We start from the raw sequence: 20669 nt of genomic DNA, 5'->3' as shown, positions 1-20669 counted from the left end.
AACAAAGATAGGGACATTAACGGACTTCGTTCGGTGGGTCAGAGAGAGAGATTCAGCGAGGACGAAGAAGACGTGTCTCTGGCCTGTTTGTTTTTGAACAAGTTGTCCTGCTGTTCTTAAACGTCTCCCTGTCTATTGTCCGCGTTGTACTGCGACAATACTAAGATAAATGCTGACAGATTGAGGCACCAAACACGTGTGCCTCAGTCTGTCAGCGCTTATCTTAGTAGTTGTATTGCATTCCTGTTCAAGGTCGCTCTCTATGTGTTTATTGGTTTTTACGTTGCTGTTGCTTTTCGGGTGCGCCTGTACGTCTGGTCTATGTAAGTATGGAGTTCATTTCATTAAATTAATCATCAGTTGTCAATACTGCTTCGTGTTCTCCCTTTCTTCAAGTCTCGTGTTTTCTTGCGGTAATTTCCCAAAATCGACCCTTTCCTTCCCTTTCAATTGTTGAACTGTGTTTTGTGTGCCATATGATGGCCCAATTTTGTTTGCATTTCCTCATGACGCTGTCCTAAATTACATTGCAAGAAGGAAACAGCAACATTTCTTAGCTGAGGCAGAAATGGAGTTCCGAATGAGAGGTCTTAATTCTGCACACAGGGACTTCTCTCTATCTGGCTTGATGCTTGACGCAAACATGAGACCTCTAGTTATAAGCTTCCAGTCCAGGGCTACCAATGTTGGTCATGGTAAAGAGCCCCTCGCCATCCTTTGGGATCAAAGAATAAGGTGGCTAGAATCAGAACTAAGCAATGTTTTTACTGGAGCCACCTCCATAACAAAAGTGACAAGCCCGGACTTCTGTGCATGTATGGGCATTGCCTGCATTTCTATGTTGCTGGAATGTAGTTATGGAGCGCAGGTACTGGATCCAGGAATACCCTGGTCAGTAGAAGGGTGTTTGTCCAAATTATTGGCTTTATTACCCAAAGTATGCTACATAGGTGTATTCGCATGGTACATCCATCAGAATGCAGTTGCTGTAGCCAAAGAATCAAGCCTACAATCCTTGGGCAGGAGCAAAATGGCACCAAAAGAATCTGAATTTGATCCTGTTGTTACAGCTTCACAAACAAAGTATAGTGTGGAAAACTGGACAGTGCCTAGTCCTGTCATTACTTTCTTGTCCTGTTTCTTGTGTTGTTTTAACGCTAAACTGCAAGAACCTCAGGGCCAGTACAGCAGATTTAGCAGAGGTCCAGAGCCAATATCAACAGTAATGTTTTTTTTTCCTGCAGTTTAGGTACTCTACGTTAACGTACATTATTTGGAGTGCATAATGTTTACGTATGCTAAGTAAGCAATAGTGTTGTCAAACATGGCGGCAACCAAGGCTCCCCCGCTTCAGCGTGAATTCTAGTGATGTTACGCTGCCACTATTCTTGGTCGCAGCGAACTGTTGAAATGAGCTTTCACTTCCTCTAAACTCACATGAAATGCTAGTTATGAGCACATAGAAACTCCAATTTCTGAGGCTGTTTGGCAATTCTGGAGTTCGTAAGCCTAACAAGAGGCTTCGGCATAGAAATGACAGGATGGTTGCTAATGCACTGTCTCGGCTTGGATATGTATGGCACAAGGCACCAGACAGTGCCCCGTTTTCTAATGCCTTCCTTACATTTGCATTTACTGTGCGTTAATTTAAATGTCTTGGAGTGACACGCACCATTATGTCCCGCAAAGGTGCTCATGTTTAACGTAAGTAAGGTGAGAAATTCTATTCTAAACCTAGCTATTCTTAGCACAGTGCCAAGCACACTTTCTAATCACAATGCGAAAATGCTGCTGCCTGTCAACATGTCCAGCGCTAATTACGCAAAATATAGTGAAAATAATGTATGTTTAAAAGTGATTTTTGCTTAACAACACGGCCTGAGTTTGTCAACGCATTGTTGTGCACACGTACGCTTGCCTTTGGCCTAGACAGTCCATGGGTGAGATTTTCTAGAAATGCCTTTTATGTTGTACCCTATCATGTTTTTCGTGCTTTGACAGGGGTCAGAGTGACCATTCGCATGTGTTATCAACAGCATCAGTTGGCCATCAACGGTGCATGACAAGAGCGGCACAGAAATGAGTGGAAGGCATCGCTACAAACTCACGGCTTTTATTTGACCGCTCTCATACTGTCGCTACAGATAGATGAAAGTACAGTCAATGCATGCACCAAATCTTCATCGGCTACTTCTAGATCGACTAGGCTTCGTTAGTTTCGGTTTCGACATTATCGTCATACCGACGTTCACTGAGAGCTTATATTAATACCCTGTAAACTGCATCTATTCTTTGAAGTATGTTTATGTTGCTTACTGATGTAATTTCTTTTATGTTGTCATGTGTTGCCATAGGTTTTATTACTTTAACACTCTAGAAATTGTGTAATCCATTCTTTGTTTATAACCGCAACTGATGCCTTTTTATTTATATATTATTATGTAACTAAGAACAAGAGGTCCCGCTGCAGTTTATAACTGTGGGACCTCTTTCTGTATAACTTCTACTGCATATATGTACCACTAATAAATGAAGCAATAAAAAAAAAACTTCGACGAAGTGCTGGCGACATGGCCGACAATCATGCCAGCGACATACCAAAATGAAAATATCGCTATTCCTGCTTGACCCGGCTGCCAAATTAGCACATGGCTGTGCAGTAGAAGTATGAATTATTGCACGGTGCGCTGTAAGGAGCCTACAAAAAAAATTGCATTAAATTATAGGGTTTTACGTGACAAAGCCACGATCTGATTTTGAGGCATGCCGTAGTGGGGGGCCCTGGAATAATTTTGACCACCTAGGTAACATATATCTAAATGTAAGTACATGGGTGTTTTCGCATGCTCAAATTCGTCTGAAATTTCAGCTGTCCTTATACATTAGGTCTATGGGGCTAGTGGCAAGACCGTTGAGCTGTATATCCTGTTTCTCTTTATACCTTCTACAGTAAACTACTCTTAAATGAAATGCTCCTTGGTATGCAGTTGCATGGCTCGAAATGTAGTGCTGGCTGCACATTGATTTTGCTGTTTCATTCCCTGCGGACAGTACATACTGGTTTGTGGGCAAAACGACAAGAATATACTGCCATTTACCTAATGAATAGAAGGTTATCTTTCCACAAAATCCCTTTAGAAGGCATTTTTTCACGTAGCCATAACAAGCATGCACTGAAAGTTGTTCAAATTTGCACTCACATAGGCGGGCACGGTTTCTGGAGGTGGTGGTGGAGCAGGTGCAGTCTGTTCTGGTAACGGAGCAGGCGACACAAATTCATAGCCAGAGCTCCCATCATGTTCTGTGCAAAGAAAAACAGTGAGAAAAAAAGATCACCAATGATTATAATACTTCCTAATGCAAAATTTGAGCACAGCGCTATACGTATTTTCATTAAGCAATATATTGAGGCAAAGAATTTGAGAGAGACATGTAGCAGAGTCAGGAATCGTTGAATCGCTATAATTGATTACCTTGATACGCATATCGAAACCTTATCACACGATGTTGAGACCTCATGGCAACTCTTTGTTAAAACCACATATTATTGTCTTGATAATTTTGTACCCAGCCGAAAAATGTGTAAGCACCGTGTAAACCCGTGGATTAACCGAGAAATGATCCACATGAAGCGTAAAATTAAAAGACTATGCAAGAAGCGTGCAACAATGACTTCCCAGTTTACAGAATTAAAAGTTAAGCTACAAACAAGCTTGGCAAAAGCAAGGAAATATTTTTATACTAATACATTGACAGATTTTCTTCAAACTAACCCCCAAAAGTTTAGGCGGTACTTAAGTGAGACGAAAACCGGGATTAGCAAAATGAATGTCGATGGTTTGGTGATAACTGACTCCTGTGCTATTGCTGAACATTTTAATGCATATTTCCAGAGTGTTTTTACTAAAACCGATGATTACGAATTTCAGAATTCAGTCATTGAAACTGATACTGACATAGAAGTAACGAGGGAAGGAGTAATACATATGCTGTTAAAACTTGATCCTAAAAAATCTGCTGGGCCTGACGGTATCCCTAATGCCTTTCTTAACCGATACGCTGAGTATTTATCCGGGTTTCTAACTGCTCTTTTTAACTGTTCACTGTCTTCAGGGGAAATACCGACTGACTGGGGTATAGCACGTGTTAAGCCGATTCATAAAAAAGGTGACCACTTGTCGTTTGAGAATTATCGTCCTATCTCTATTACAAGCAGTTGTTGTAAACTTCTCGAGCATGTTATTGCAAACTTCATTCATGAATTCCTTAGTGATAACAATGTATTATCAAAATTTCAACATGGGTTTAGAAAAGGGTTATCCACTGTTACACAACTAGTTACAACTGTGCATGAATTTTCACGAGTGCTTGATGCATCAGGTCAAATAGATGTTCTCTTTCTAGATTTCTGTAAAGCCTTTGACAAAGTGCCACATGGGAAATTGCTGTACAAATTACAGTGCTTGGGGTTACCAAGACAAATAGTTCAATGGATTGGGGCTTACCTTGACAATAGACAACAGTATGTGGTAATAAATGATTCATCATCTGCTATTCTTACGTCACGTCTGGAGTTCCACGGGGAAGTGTATTGGGACCACTTTTGTTTTTAATTTATGTTAATGACTTGGTTAATGTTATTCCCGAAAATGTGTCTGTACGTTTGTTCGCGGATGATTGTATCATTTTTAAACAAATTGTATCCCCCAGAGATCACATTGAATTGCAACATGCACTGAATGTTATTGACGACTGGTGTCAAAAATGGGGCATGCAACTAAATACTCAGAAAACAGTGCTACTTCGTATCACCAGGAAACTAAATCCGAGCCAGTTCTGTTATACCCTTAGAAACAATAGTATCTCGATTGTAGGCAAATATAAGTACTTAGGTGTCACCCTCACAAGCAACTTAACTTGGTCAACCCACATTTCTGATATCTGCACATCTGCATTACGTAAGTTACGGTTCCTTAAAAGAAAGCTGAAATCCGCACCCTTGCAAACAAAGCCTTTAGCTTATAATACGTGTGTTTGTTCTAAGCTTGAGTATGCTTCTATCATTTGGGATCCCTATTTAAAGAATGATATCATGCAACTTGAATGTATTAACAGAAAGGCTGTTAGGTTTATATTTGGCAAATATCGTAGACTTGATTCCCCATCCAACCTAATGCAATTAAACTGTATTTCTACGCTAGAAGCCCGCAGAAAATTTAGTCGCCTTTCATTTCTTTATAATTGTATGTTTGGTAACATAAATATATATATCAAAACGTTTATTTAAAAGAAAAAAAAAATGCAGAAAGCGAGTGGGTGGAGCCCCTAGTCCAGGGCCCCACTGGCTTAAGGTCCGCCGTGCTTGGTCGAGAAGCGCTAGTTGCATCTCCCGATCCTCGCTGGCGAGCCAAGTCTCCCACTGCTCCCTTCCGGAAAGTTTGCCGGCTATTTTTGGTGTATTAATTTTGGGTGGCCTGTTCTGGCAGTCCCAAGTAATGTGGGCGAGAGTTGGCCGGTCTCCGCACCAAGGACAGCGAGCGCTGTACAGCGTTGGGTGAATGGCATTTTTCAAATAAAGGTTTGGAAATGTGTGCGTCTGTATTCGGCGCTAGTCATAAGAGTCCTGCCTGGATAGGTCAGGGTGTGGTGGACTGTACTTTCTTAGCTCGTGCCGCTGGTGCTCAAGGATGTCTCGTGGTAAAAAGGGGTTTTCGTCAGAGTGGTCGGCCGCTCGGTTGACAAAAGCACGAGCTGCGCCGTCCGCTCTCTCATTGCCCTCGAGTCCTGCGTGACCCGGGCACCAGATGATCATGTGTTTCTGCATTAGGTTGGATCCTAATAGGTGAGTGGTGCTGTGTGGTAGCCTCCCGGTGAGGAATAGTCTACATGCGACTTGGGAATCTGTAAGTGTTATCGACAATTGTCCCAGAGCGTCCTTAGTTTTAATAGCTAGCGCGATGGCTGAAGCTTCTGCGGTATTCGCAGATGCAACTCTAGCCGTGGCACAAGTCACAAGCCCTTGATTTTCGGCCGCTCCTACCACTGTGAGGGCGTATTTGTAAGCACCACATCGAGCGACATCTGTGTAGACTGTATCCGGGTTTCCATCGAATTGCTGCATTAACTTTCGAGCTCGAGCATTTCTACGTCCCTGGTGGTATTTTGGACTCATGTTCTTAGGGATTGGGGCTACTATGATCCTTTCACGAAGGACTCTGGTCAGAGATTCGAGTTCTTCTCCCGCATACTGTGGATGAGTAGGGTAACCCACGCGGCAAAGTAATTTTCTGCCAGAGGTGGTTAAGCTAAGCCGCTCCCGTTGAGATATGAGCGTCGCTGCCCGTAGCTCCTCGTAGTTATTGTGAATCCCGAGGGCCAGCAGGCGTTCAGTAGAGGCTCCCTGTGGTAGGCCGAGAGCCGCTTTGTACGACGTTCTAATCAACGCATCTAAGGCCTTTAGTTCTGTTTTCGTGGGGTCCTGGAAAGGGAGGCTATATGTGAGACGACTTAGCACAAAAGCCTGAACGAGCCGGATCGTCTCTGTTTCCTTGAAACCTTTTCGGTGATAAGTTACTCTACGGATCATACGAGAGATCTCTTTCACCGTAATCCTAAGGGTTTTAATGGTGTGGTCTACTCGTTTGTTGCTTTGCAGCCACAGTCCGAGGACTCGCATTTTCTGGACTTCCTTTATCTGGCTGTCTCCTAGAAAGAGGTTCACCGGCTCGTGAGTTTGACGGCCTCGCCCTCGTATCCTGATAAATTCTGATTTATCGGGAGCGCAGCTCATTCCACTGCTGCGAGCGAAGGTTTCAACAACGGTCGCTGCTTCTTGCATGATTTCTTCTTTTTGTCCTAACGAGCCGCTGGTTGCCCATAGGGTAATATCGTCTGCATATATCGCGTACCCTAGCCCAGGTATGACGTCGAGTGTTTTGGCTAAGCATCTCATACCGATATTGAAAAGAAGGGGGGAGAGTATCGCCCCTTGCGGTGTACCTCTATTGGGCATGGGAAAAGGGTCTGAGTGCGTAGTGCCAATGCCTATTGTCGCGATGCGAGAGGTCAGGAAAGAGCGGGCGTAATCATAGATTCTTTGTCCACAACCGATGTCACTTAGCTCAGATAAGATAAGTTCATGTGAAATAGTGTCAAATGCGCTTTTTAAATCAAGAGCCAGGACGAGATGTTCCGCACCAAGCGTGGTGTTGCATAGAACTTCTTCGCGAAGTAGCAGGAAAACATCTTGTGTCGACAGATGCTGGCGAAAGCCGAATATGTTAGTGGGAAATAGGTTGCGGTCTTCAATGTAAGACGTGAGACATGTGTGGATCACCTTCTCAAATAATTTGCCAAGACAGGAGGTTAGTGATATCGGCCTGAGATTTTGTAGATCATGAGGTTTTCCTGCTTTCGGAATGAGCACAATTTTGGCCTCCTTCCACTGTTGTGGAACTACGCCCCTCTCCCATATCTGTTCATTAAAATACCGGGTAAGCTGTTCTAGGTGGTCGTCGCTCAGGTTCCGGATCATAGCATTTGTGAGCTGATCTGGTCCTGGAGCAGTATTTCTCTTCGCAGCTTGCGCTGCTGCGAAAAGTTCTGCCTTAGTTATCGGAGCGTCTAGCACCGCGTTTTCTTGCCCTTGGTATGGCAAGGTGCATGGGGGAGTGATTACTGCTCCTACGTACTTCTCTTTAAGCTTAGTGAGGAGGGCCTGATCTGTTCCTGAAAATTCTCCGGCAAGTTTTTGAAGAGTGCGGTTATTGGCCGTTTTTGTTTGTCCTGGTTCCATTATGTTGCAAAGTATCGCCCATGTCTTGGAGGTGTGTAACGTTTCGCGAAGTGAGTCGCAAAAGCTCGCCCAATTCGCTGTCTCTAACTGCTGTGCGTAAGCGTTTGCCTGCTCTGATATTTCAGCAATTCTGTGGCGCAGTTTGCGATTAAGTCGCTGTTTTTTCCATCGTTTAGTTAGCCCCCTTCTGGCTTCCCACATATGTAGCAGATGGTTGTCAATTACTGGCGTTTCCGCTGTGAGCGCTAGCCGCTTAGATGTTGCTTTATGAGCGTCTCGTATGTGTTTTGCCCACTCTTCAGCGTTCTCAGGTGATATCTCCGGCATGGGGATTTTGCGATAATTTACCCAGTTCGTGATTACCACCTGGCCACAGGGTCGCCGAATTTTCGGGGAGCCTACCGACACACTGATAATGAAATGGTCACTGCCTAGATTCTCTCCTAGATTGGTCCAGAATACCTCGTTGACATTATTTGTGAATGTGAGATCTGGAAAGGTGTCTGCACTGACGCTGCTACCTAATCTTGTCGGGTTTTGAGGGAGAACAACACGACGCACACGCCATGGCTTTGCACTAACCCCAATCTTTGCCTGATCAAAGGCTTTCAAATTCAGTTATTTTCCAAGAACTGTGGAAGAATGGAATTCTTTGCCGTCTGATATTTTTGGTTCCAATAATTTTCTCGCTGAGTTGGAGTGTTACCTTCTCTCTTAAGCTTTATTTTTCTTTTTTTCTTTTTGCTTTTCTTCTTTCTTACTTGCTTTTTTTGTTGTCTGTTGCTTTGCACATTCATGTTGGATGTAACCCACACCTGCTTGGGCCACCCCATTGGCCTGCAGTATTTTGAAATAAATAAATAAATAAATAAAATAAAAAATTCTGATCTGAAGGTCAAGCATGTCGGATTTTATACCTGACTCATAGAAGGTTCCAGTGTAATCCCTGGTGGCACATGGCTTCCAGAAAGTACTACACAATTTGTGTCATGCATACCATCAGATTACAAAACAATCGCAAAACATGACAACCGAAACAAGCACGAACGAGACCAAACCAAGCAAACCAAGCAAACCAAACAAGCACAAGCTAAAGCCGACGCGAGCAGACAATACGAAACGAGCGGTCTGGCCGAGAACAGATACGAGTACGCGTCGAGCGGCCAGGTGGGTCCGCATGAAACCATTTTCCCACACTCGTGTCACTGAAGGGGCTGCTCTCATTGGTCTCCGCTGTTTGCTCTTTCATCTTTCGCTGGTGCGCTCGTTTGCTCGGTTATCCTGCCACTGCTGACACTCGCCGCAGATTCGAACCATTAGGAGCTCCGCTTTAAAACGTCCCTTTAATAGCTTCGTTTAAAGCAGCTTTAACATGTTACATAAGAACTCCACCAATGAAAAAAATTTCCATGAGATAAACACTCATCACTAACCAACTTGCAACATGCAGGTGCACCCAAACAGCAGCGTCAGGATGGCACAGAGATTGGGGTACATTCGGGGGCAAAAGTGCACCCAAAATTATCTAGTTGCTCTGCAACACTGCGAAAGGTGGTGCACAGGCACATATTTAAGCACCTTAGGTGGAACATGCAAAGGAATTTGCAGCAGAGTTGCCGTGGGGTTGTAAGTGTTGCCAGGCTGACACAAGAACAAGACGTGTGCCCGCACCCTTCTGTTCAGTCTTACAAGGACATCTACTCACCACCCACAGCCGGAGGAACAAAGAACTGGACGGGGGGCTGTGCAGCAGACTGTTCTGGAAATGCTGCAACCACAGGTGCCGACGGAGAGTCACTAGATGCCTTGTTGCTGTTTGGGTTCAGCACATCCACGTAGTGCTTCCGCAAAGCTGCAAACGATGCAGAGGAGAATGTTGCATGCAGCACAACTTCCAGAAAGATGTGCAGACTTGCATTATATGATGCGAGCGTCACAGAGTCTCCCAAAAACAGGGTCAAAAGGAGTATGTTCTCTCACAGCGGTTCATATCACTGGCACCGTGTGCCAGCAGTAAGCCCCCCCGAGTAAAACTAAAGGTAGCAACATTCCTCCTCTCCCGGCCTCTCCTTTTCTGCTCACCGCTTGCGCTTGCTCTTGTCGCTCACCCTCACAGCTGGGTTGTTTTCTCCAGGGTGCGCTGGCTTCGCTCATAGAGTTACGCAAGGTAAGGCATTAAAAATTGTTGTTCGGTGTTTGCACATGAATTTTTACTGTATTTAAGGCTTGTTTATTGTGTGCTGTGCTAGGAGCAATGATGGAACACTATGAAACTGGCAGAAGCAGACGATTTTTGCGTTTTTTCGGCTCAGCAATTGCGCACTTGTTTTGCCGCTTTGGGTTCGCTGCCTGCTTCCAGCTAGAAGCCTTTTGAGGATAGTTTTGTGGACAAAGTCCTCTTAGTGTCGAGTTCTAGCACAAAATCGGAGATCTTTGTCTTGCCAAGGAACCCGTATGGGTTTCCTTTGAAGCAACTGCTACGAATGGGTGAATGTCTAATTTTCCCTTTATTAATTACTTCTCTCCACCTTGCGGGTTTCCGCAGAACTATTACGTCATAATGTATACATAATGCACACAATGTTCATATATCTGCCAGAGCTTTATGTGAGTGTAATGCCGCCCGTAACCAGTGTATCTGCAGGCAAAAACACTGAAGGTTCTGCATTGGTTTCTGCATTGAAATTTTGTGGGTCATGTTTCAGCTTCCATGTGTAACAAGTGCCGTTGGGGTTTGTTACCATCTGCGACTAACAGGAGGAGGAGGAGGAGGAGGAGGAAAAACTTTATTTTGCAAAGAAATTTGGGATCTCCCAGGCCCCCTGGGTCCTCGCACGACCCCACTGCACTCAAATGTTCATGTTTAACATGTCCATGACGCCGGCAGCGATCTTCTGCCTTGCCGGGTCCATGGAGCGTAGTGAGATCTCCCAGTCCTCCCAGGTTTGGAGTGGTATTGGCCAGCGGGGGGAGGAGAAGCCGGGCAGGCCAGGAGTATATGGGTGAGGTTTGCTTTCGGCAGGACCAATTCATTAAATGTCTAGACAAATCATTAACCTTTGTATTTAACAGATTCCCTGGCTAATCTATGATTCTTGCGGGTGATTTTAACCCTTTATTGATAAGTGTTGCCTACAGGCAACACACCAGAGGGAAATAAACTTTATTTTCTAAGCAGGTGTGCATCTTGCCGAGTTTGGGTATTGAGTATGAAGTTTATAGCACTTAAATGTCTTTGACCAACACAGAATGACAGGCAGCAGGCGCCATTTGTTGGTTTAGAGCATGAACATTGGACGAGGAAGAAGTTTGGCACATGACTCGCTGTCTTTTGTGAGCAAAGTCGGAAGCGACAGACCGACGCAAGATATCTGGCTGAAGTGTTGTCACACATGTGCTGTAAAGCAAATGAAATGTGCACCTTGGGTTCACATATGATGAGAACTGTCTGTACTAGTCCCAAATGAAACCATAAGTGGCTTGGGTTAAGCTCACTTCAAGTTTTCTGCCTGGTGTTTCCCCCCATTGATGAAAAAGTTTCCACAAAGTATTTTTTATTTTCTTTTAGTCTGCTTATTCTCAATGTGTTTTGCATATAAAATGAAAAATAAGCATTTTTTTTTCATGTACTTATTTGAGCCCTCATTAAAGGGTTCATTATCTTCGAATTAACTGGTGAATGGGCACACCCTAAAGTGGCCCGGGAAAGCTGAATATAAAGATTTTCTTGATGCCATTTCTTCTCACGGATTAAGCCAAATAGCTTTCTTGCTCACACAAGTGGAAACTATCTTGTATTTTGTGCTGACCACTGAACCTGTGAATATGTTTGTGCATGTGTTACATTGCATCAGTGATCACAACATCCTCCATTGTGAATATGCACTAAAGAGTAAAAAAGCATAAAAGAAAACGAAACAATTTACGATTATATGCGAGCAAATGTTGAAATGATCACCAGCGATCTCTCGTCTTTATGTGTGGAATTCTTGAGCAGCAAGCATGATTGTGGTAGCAATGATGATTGGAAGATTGTAACAAGCAGATTGAACTTAAAGAAAAGTATATCCCCAAAACATAAATACCTCTGTCTACTCAAAGCATGTGGTTCACCTCTCACCTTAAGTGCTGTATGAACAGAAAAACACACTCTTATTCAAAAGCTAAGCTGCAGACATCTGATGATGACTCAAAGCACCATAGAGAATAATTGAAATTGTTCAACATCGAATTTGTAGCAGCTAAAAGAAAAATTTTTTAACCATGATATTTAAAACATGTTAGTTAACACAAAACAATTCTGGAAAGTAATAAACCCCTCCCCAACTGTCGTCACCATGCTTCATGTCCATAACGAAGGTCAAGTTCCTTCCCCCATCAGAGGTCACTAATGCAGTAAATTGTTTTGTTCAGTTTTCACAAGCGAACTTTCTGTGTCTATTAATCTTGACTTTGGTTCAGTTAACTCCGTCACAAATGATATCGTAATCACTCAGAAAGGCATAAAAGCTGCTGTTGATAATCTTTCTAACAGCTCAGCTCTTGGTACAGATGGAATCCGTCCAAAACTAGTCAAATTCACTTATAACAATATTGAAATGCCACAAAAATTCCACTGTTATAACTGTAGTGAAGAAGAGCACGAAGGAGATGCTCTTGCGCCTGCGGTGCGCGCTATCAGCGTTTGTGTACTGCCGATGCGACGTCCATTGGTCCACTGCCGGTGCGACATCCATTGTGTCTAGTGTCAGAATAAATCATACTACATTTGGTGGAGGTGCAGGGTATCAGCAAGCACGAATAGCGCCACTTCGGCCCGGGCACAGTCGATGATGGGACAATGGTGAGACAAGTCCCAGCCGAGAATGATGTCATGTGAACATGAAGACAGCACAAAAAATTCAACAACACAGCCAATGCCGTCAATAACCACCGTTGCGATACATTGAGCAAGCAGTGCTATGTGCTGCACAGTCGAGGTGCGTAGAAGCACACCAGACAACAGCGTGGTGACCGTGTGGACGACTACGCTTTTCGTCTATGACAGAAACTGCAGCCCCAGTATCAATAAGTGCAGTTAGGGCGGTTCCTTAAACCAATACGTCCAATAAATTGTGTGGCGACTGTGAAGGCCTTGCAGAAGTCACGAAGCTTGCAGTTCGTGCCTGCGGAACTGCAGCAACTAGTTTTCCTCACTAGGTGACTGGCGGCGACGTAAGGGGGAAAGCGAGCAATGATGTGGTGACGACAAATGATGGGTGCCAACAGGGCGTTGAGGAGATTGTGAAAACTGGGTTTGGAAGCATGGCATGCCCAGTAGCATTGTGAGAATACCCATATCCAGGCGTCGTGACAGTAGAGTCAGCAGGTGGCATGCGACGATGGCAGAAGCGCGCGACATGGCCGGCGAAACCGCGAGCGAAGCATATGGGCCGGTTGTCGCGTCTGCGCCAAGGGTTCTGAACTGGGCTTCGAGGCGGAACTGGAGGCGACATGCGACTCAAGCACAGCTTGAGGTTGCATTGGCGCAGCAAACGCAAATGTCGATGGCACAGGTCGCGCTGCGACTGCAGCATAGGTCAGAGGTGCAGCCACAGGAGGACAGGGTTGAGCTAAAGGTAGCGACTCAGGAAGTTATTCGCAAATGGCCCACCTAATGGCAGCGTAGACAGTTGGCGTGCCACCTCGTCACAATTGAAATCTGTAATCTCCACCGAGAGCGATGATGCGGGCGTGGAGTTGGAGCGAAGTGTGAAGCCAGAGAGAGAGAGAGTCGCCAGGTGCAACAGCGCTGCGCACAAGGACCCTTTGTTGACACAGCTCATCGAAGCTCAGGCAAAGAGTGACAACAGCAGCAACTGAAGTTGGGTTTCATGCTAGAAGCACTTGAGATGCGTCGTCCTCGATGCCCATGAGGATATGCTTCACCTTGTCCTCTTTACTCAAGGTGGAATCGACACTGGCGCAAATATTCACAACATCCTCTGCGTGGCTGGTGTAAGTCTTGCCACTTGTTGTGATCACTGACGCACTCATAGGTAGACAGCCAATCTTCCATGTCAGTCTCGCCTGATCCGCTAAAGACAGGAGGGTCCCACTGCCGCTGGACTGCGCTGCAAATGATAGAAGCAGCGGATGCCCCACGCGCATTGCTGAGAGCCTTGTTCATGGTTCTACGTTGCAAGGCTCCACCTCTCCCACTTGCTGTCTTCAACACTGTATCTGGATTATCCTTTATGCTTGCCTGTAACCAGTCTCAACACCCTGTGACCTTACTGCGTGGTGTATCACTAGGTCGTGTTCAGCCCTTTGACCCGCTTCACATTCTCAATACTTCCGACGATACGGCCTGTTATCAGCCCGACGCCATGGGTGTCTCCTGTAGTATTAGTACGCAAGAAGGCTCAATAAAATCACACGTAATAATGTCTATCCAATGCCTCGGATAGCTGAAGCCTTAGACTCCTTACAAGGCGCACAGTACTTCTCATCTTTGGATCTTCGCTCCGGCTATGGGCAAGTGCTGATGGCAGAAGATGACTACGCCTGACGGCTTGTACGAATTTACCATAATCGCATTCGGGCTCTGAAACGCACCCGCTGCTTTCGAGCATATGATGGACACCACACTTTTACTACTGGATAGCAGCAGTCCGATGCGCTGCAGCCAGTCTGCTCATCTGCTGCCTTGCAGAGGGACATGATGTCGCAGCTTGACATACTGCCAGTCACTACGTTTGCAGCCCACAACACAACAAAGTCGCAGAGCTCTCGTCAAAATTGAGCACGTTGTAACACAAGCAGATGACGCTTGCTGTGTGCCAGAAGTGCTTAAGTGTAGTGAGAAATCGTTCTTGTGCATTCTCTTTCTGTTACTGTCTTTTTATAGAAACAAATTAACTAACATTCCAACTATTACAGACATTTGTTCACCATAAAGTTGGAAAAATTATTGATGATGCGCCGTGGGCAGCCAATCGTATAGCTCGCCCTACTAACTACTAACTACAAGTGGAAAACCTGTCTGTGCTACCTTGATGACATTGTCTTGTTTCTGCCAGATTTCTCGACACACCTCGTTCCCTTGCGTGAGATGTTGACCTGGCTCCCCTCAGACTTCCAACTCAACATCAAAAAGTGCCATTTTGCTGCCTGCAAGTTAACAATATTGCGACACGCTGTATCGAAGGATGGTGTGCTTCCTGACCCAGCCAAGCTTAGCGTGGTTGCAGAGTTTCTCATGCCCACTACTCTTAGGGCACTCCGAAGCATTATAGGGCTGTGCTCTTTTTTTCAGTGTTTTGTGCACAATTTTACAACTATCATTGCACCACTGACCAATTTGCTTACTGCTACCAACATTTCTGGGTGGTCAACTTCGTGTGACGAAGCCTTCAAGCAACTACGTTGCCTACTTACTTCACCAGCGATTCTTCCGACACTACAATCCCACAGCACCTAGAGGTACACACGGATGCCAACAGAATCAGACTTGGTGCTGTCCTTAAGCAACGGAAAGACTGCTATGAGCACATCATCGCTTATGTGAGCCGCATTTTAAAGAAGGCAGAAGCCAACTCCTCTGTAACAGAAAAGGAGTGCTTGGCCATTATGTGAGCTCTTGCCAAATTTCGTCCATAACTATACGGTCGCCCTTTTGACATTCACCCTTTTGATGACCTCGGATCATCAGTGGACAACCCCGTCGCCAGGAACATCCACTGCTGCTATAAAACCCGTGCGCTTATCGCCACCACTCTATGGGCCCGGTAGCTGCGTGACAATGCAGTCTACTAATCCGCTGCTTTTCACGATGCAGGTTAGAAATAACTTTTCTTTGCTCGCTAAAGAAATCTAATTTTTTTCCTGATGCAGCTACCGAGCCCTCAGTGCTGTGCCTGTATTGTTGCCGAATGTCCGCATGTTATTCGTATTCTCTTGCTATTGTCAGGTGACGTAGAAACTAATCTAGGCCCCGACCGTTTTGACACAGTACTTGCCGAGCTCCAGAAACTAACTACCGGGCAAACCGCATTATTGTCTGATTTACAGGACATTAAACAACAGCTGAAAACTACTGACACAACATTGGTCGACCTAAACAAATGCATAAACGCTCTGGAATCCCATTACGCTACCCTTTCTGCTCTCCACTCTGAAATAGACACCCTGAAAACTTTAACAACCGAACTTACCCACAAGGTCGACAAACTGGAAGCACGAGTGGATGACGCAGAAAATCGCTTCCATTGTAACAAAGCAAATTTTTTACAATGTTCCGGACACTAATCATGCTGAAACTTCTGCAGACTGCAAAGAAACTGTCATTCGCCATTGCTCTCAACAACTAGGCCTTGAAATCGACCCTAATCTAATAGAGCGTTCCCACCGTCTCGGGCGTCACTCACCTAATCGTACCAGGCCTATCATCATGAATTTCACATCGTCCAAAACTAAAGAACGCATTCTATCATGTGGTTATAAACTTAAAGGCACGAACTACAGCATTCGCGAATACTTTTCCGCTCCTGTCCGTAATGTTCACAAAAATCTTGTAGCCTATGCCAGATCGGTATCTGATAAGTTCTCCCTGCGCTTCAAAACTTTACACATTCGTCCGAAACGCTACATATTCGATGAAGCTTCACAAAAAGTAAAAGAAGTGAAATACCAATCATCTCACCATCAATCGACAGGCAATTCTAAGCATGTTCAACAACAAGCACTTTCATTATCAGCGCTGTTTTCTCTAACGTGCACAGTTTCATTTCAAAGCGTGACATCATTTCAAATATCGTCTTACCTTCTGCCAGCAACCTACTAACCTTGACGGAAACATGGCTAAAAAGCGACATCTACGATAGTGAAGTCCTTGTCGACTTGCCTAATTTCCGCGTCTTCCGCAAAGATCGCCCAGGTATGAGAGGAGGGGGGTACCGATTGCAACTAGGCATGAACTATCATGTACAACCATTAATGTTTCATCAGACATAGAAATGTTATGGGTTTTAAGTTATGCTTCACCTCAGTCAGTTTTGACTGGCCTTTGCTACAGGCCTCCTAACAGTCCGGATTCTTCTACAAAACTGAATAATGCAATAACTTAAATTACATTGAAGCATCCTAACACCTGTACTCTCTTATTTGGAGATGTCAATTTCCCGAGTATTGATTGGCATAATCTAACTACCACAGGTAATATGGATGCTAACGAATTTCTTGAAGTTTGCTTTAATTTTAATCTTGTTCAAATTATATCGCAGCCAACCCGTGTAACTGAGGGCTGAGGGTCACATTCTCGACCTAATATTAATGGATAATCTGGAATGCGTTCATTCCATCACGCATCTACCAGGTGTCAGCGATCACCAAGTCATACAAGTCAGCTTCACAATTAAACTGTTTTCACAAACAACAAGCAAATGTAACATCCGACTTTATGATAAAGGAAACAATACTGTCATAAATAATGAACTTTGCACATCCTTACCCCGTTTTCAGTCTGACTTTAATCAAAGATCTATCCACAACAACTGGTACTTGTTTAAGACAAAAGTTTAAGGTTTGGTTGACAGGTTTATTCCAAGCATAAATATAAGAACCCCCAAAACCCTTGGTTCACAAATACACTCAATCGTCTTGAAAAAAAGAAGAATCGTCTTTTCCGTTCAGCCAAGTTGCGGTCTAGTCAGAATGCTTGGGACAAGTATTATGCAGCTGAAAAAATGTACCTACAAAATGTGCAAGAAGCCAAACACTCTTTCCTTCATTATGACCTGCCTAAAATGTTGTCTAATAACCTCCATAGGTTCTGGCAAGTCATTAATACCCAGAATACACGCAGAATTTCCCTCACCGATGCATCAGGTAACTATCTGTAAATCTGAATGTGCCAACATTATCACAGCTTTTTCACCTGCGTTTACTAATGAAAACGATCCAGCTGTTTCTCCGAACCCTGCAATTATCCAGGAGACAATGCCTGCACTTGTATTCTCTTCTGAGGGGATTTGTCCCAAATAGAGAACTTAAATCTTTCATCCTCTGCTGGCATTGACAACATCAACACTAAGATACTGCAGAACACCAAAGATACATGTTCATCTCTGTTGTACTTATTCACTCAGTCGCTCCTCACAGGCCAACTGCACTAAGATTGGAAACAAGGGAAGGTTGTTCCAGTATCACTTCTAAATTACGGTCCCGTTTCTCAATCTAGTATTCCCTGCAAAACTATGGAACACATCATTGATACTCATTCATGGCATTTCTCGACTGGAATAACTTTTTCAATCCTGCCCAGCACGAGTTTCGCCACGGTTACTCCTGCGACGCACAGCTTGCCGCATTCTTACACAATCTGCACTCTAACCTTGAGTCTAATCTTCAGTCTGACATAATATTTTTAGATTTTGCTAAAGCTTTTGATAAAGTACCCCATTAACGCCTTCTATAAAACTTCCCCACTTAAGTTTTCCCCCTAATATCATGAAGTGGATTGAAGAATTTTTGACTAATGGTTCTGAATTTGTCACCATTAATAGTAGGAATTCCAATTCAGTCTCTAATGTCAGGCGTCCCGCAGGGATCTGTGCCCGGCCTGCTACTTTTCCTAATATACATAAATGATTTACCGTGAAACTTAAAATCTAGCATACATATGTTTGCGGATGATTGTGTGATATATCATGCTATTATTTCCACCGCTGACCAATCTTCTCTTTAAAGTGATCTCAATGCTGTCCAGGACTGGTGTAACGAGTGGTTAATGGACCTTAAACCACATAAGTGTAAATACTTGTCCATTCACCGTCGCCATAATTCTCTCGTATTTCCTTACGTAATCTCTGAAGTTCCGGTACAACTAGTTCATTCGTACAAGTATTTAGGAGTAACACTTTCGAGCAATCTTTCTTGGAATTCTCATGTTACTAACCTAATATCATCCACGAACAGGACGTTAGGATTTTTAAAATGCCACCTACATCATGCTCAACATGCAGAATTATTAGCCTACATATCATTTGTCAGGTCAAAACTCGAATTTTCATCGCCTATTTCGAATCCTCATCAAGCATACCTAATTAATGATCTTGAATCTGTACAAAGTCACGCCGCTCATTTTATCCACTCGTCATATTTCTTTGATATCAGTGTTTCCTCCTTAGAAACTGCATCCACATTATCCCCCTTACCGCTCCGTCATCACATTGCCAGCCTATCTTTATTTCACAAATTCTTTCACAGCCCTATGCACATCACACCTTATATCCTTCCTCCCTACACACGCATATCTCACTGCATTAACCATCAGCTGCAGGTTGCCCGTCCATGCTCACGCACTGTCATGTTTTCAAATTTTTTTTTCCTTGCGCAGCTGCAGACTGGAACGGCCTTCTTGACGACGTTGCTGTCATCATGTACCCATCAAAGTTCGTTGAAAATGCAAAAAACTTCATGTTATTCTGACTACGTATTTTTATTCTTGCCACCCCTTATGTAACACCCCATTTATTGGGGCCTTTGAGGTAATAAAATGAAATGAAATTGTCACTGACTAACACGCCCTTTGCTGGCTGTCCTCATTGAAGGATCCGTCAGGTCGCCTAGGCCGATGGGCACTTCACTTACAAGAACATGACATCTGCGTTGTCTGTTGATCGGGCAGAAAGCCCTCCGATGCCAATGCGCTTTCCCGGTCACCGATACCTTCTGATATGGCTTCAGTGTCTCTGTCCTTCACATCCATGTCACCTATCAGCGTCGCTGATATGCCAGACGAGCAGCGTAAAGATGCCCTGCTTTCACCTATGCTGAATTTCCTTCACGACCTATCCATCACACCCTCTTCTCACACACTTCGTCGCCAAGCCGCTTACTTTGATGTACAGGACAACATCATTTACTGCAGAAATTGTTTGCCCGATGGTTGCAAATGGCTCCTTGTGATACCACGACGCATGCGTTCTGACTATGCGCTTATTTTCATAATGGTCATGCCGGCATTCTGAAAACGTATACTTGGCTAAGGCAGCGTTTCTACTGGCCTGGCATGTATCACTTCGTGTACCAGTACATACGAGCTTCACGGCGTGCCAACTGTGTAAAATTCCTCTTGGTGAGCTACAGCCGCTGCCCTGTCCGGCTCGGCCCTTCGATTGCTTCAGCATAGACGTATACGGACCACTTCCCTGCAGCTCCTCAGGTAATCGATGGATAATGATGTGTCAACCACTTGATGTGCTATGCCGATACTGTCGCACTCCCGGCGGCCTCTGCGCATGAAATTGCGTTTTTCATCTTGCGGAACTTCGTTCTTCAACATGATGCCCGATGCAAACTGCCCAGCGACAGGGGGTGTGTCTTCCTGTCCGAAGTAATACAAGCCCTTCTTGCTGCATGCAGCATCGTTCATCGCAAGTCTACAGCCTACCACTTGCAAACGAACAGATTGACAGAGAGGTTCAACAGCACACTCGGTGACATGCTGACTATGTACGTCATAGCTTCGGACCACAGTAACTGGGACAGTCTTTTGCTGTTTGTAACGTATGCCTATAATACAGCCACACAAGCTACCACTGGCTTTTCGCCCTTTCTTCTGCTGTATGGATGAGAGCCCTAGTGTACTATGGAACCACAGCTCCCATACCGACCTAACGCTTCTGAACACACGCCTGTGTCTGAAGCCGCCAAATACGCAGAGGACTGCACGCAGCTTGCTCGAACCATCACGACTGCCGCTCAAGGTCGTCAAAAGCTGCAGCATGACAGTGGCGCGCTTACACCACGTTTTCCGACTGGCTCCCTTGTTTGGTTGCGGGTCCCACCTCACAGCCCCGACCTTTCAACCAAACTTCTTGCATGCTATGAT

At 44.6% G+C, this 20669-nt stretch overlaps 1 protein-coding gene across 10 annotated transcripts in view; it reads right to left on the bottom strand.

Moving 5' to 3' along the window:
- LOC139052300 (protein transport protein Sec16B-like) overlaps positions 1–20669 on the bottom strand; it is a 492173-nt gene that overhangs the window by 8529 nt on the left and 462975 nt on the right. For all 10 annotated transcript variants that reach the window (XR_011509833.1, XM_070529379.1, XM_070529385.1 and 7 more), the window contains 2 exons: positions 9501–9647; positions 3201–3301 (listed from right to left, as the gene is read on the bottom strand). Coding sequence is in view for 9 of the 10 variants with exons in the window: in XM_070529379.1 (XP_070385480.1) it covers positions 3201–3301; positions 9501–9647 (248 nt within the window). In the remaining variant the exon portion in view is untranslated. The remainder of the gene's footprint in view (positions 1–3200; positions 3302–9500; positions 9648–20669) is intronic.

The sequence above is a fragment of the Dermacentor albipictus genome, unplaced genomic scaffold (assembly GCF_038994185.2).
Source record: "Dermacentor albipictus isolate Rhodes 1998 colony unplaced genomic scaffold, USDA_Dalb.pri_finalv2 scaffold_21, whole genome shotgun sequence".
In the NCBI taxonomy this organism is placed as follows: Eukaryota; Metazoa; Arthropoda; class Arachnida; order Ixodida; family Ixodidae; genus Dermacentor; species Dermacentor albipictus.
This window is presented reverse-complemented; position numbering and strand designations above follow the sequence as displayed.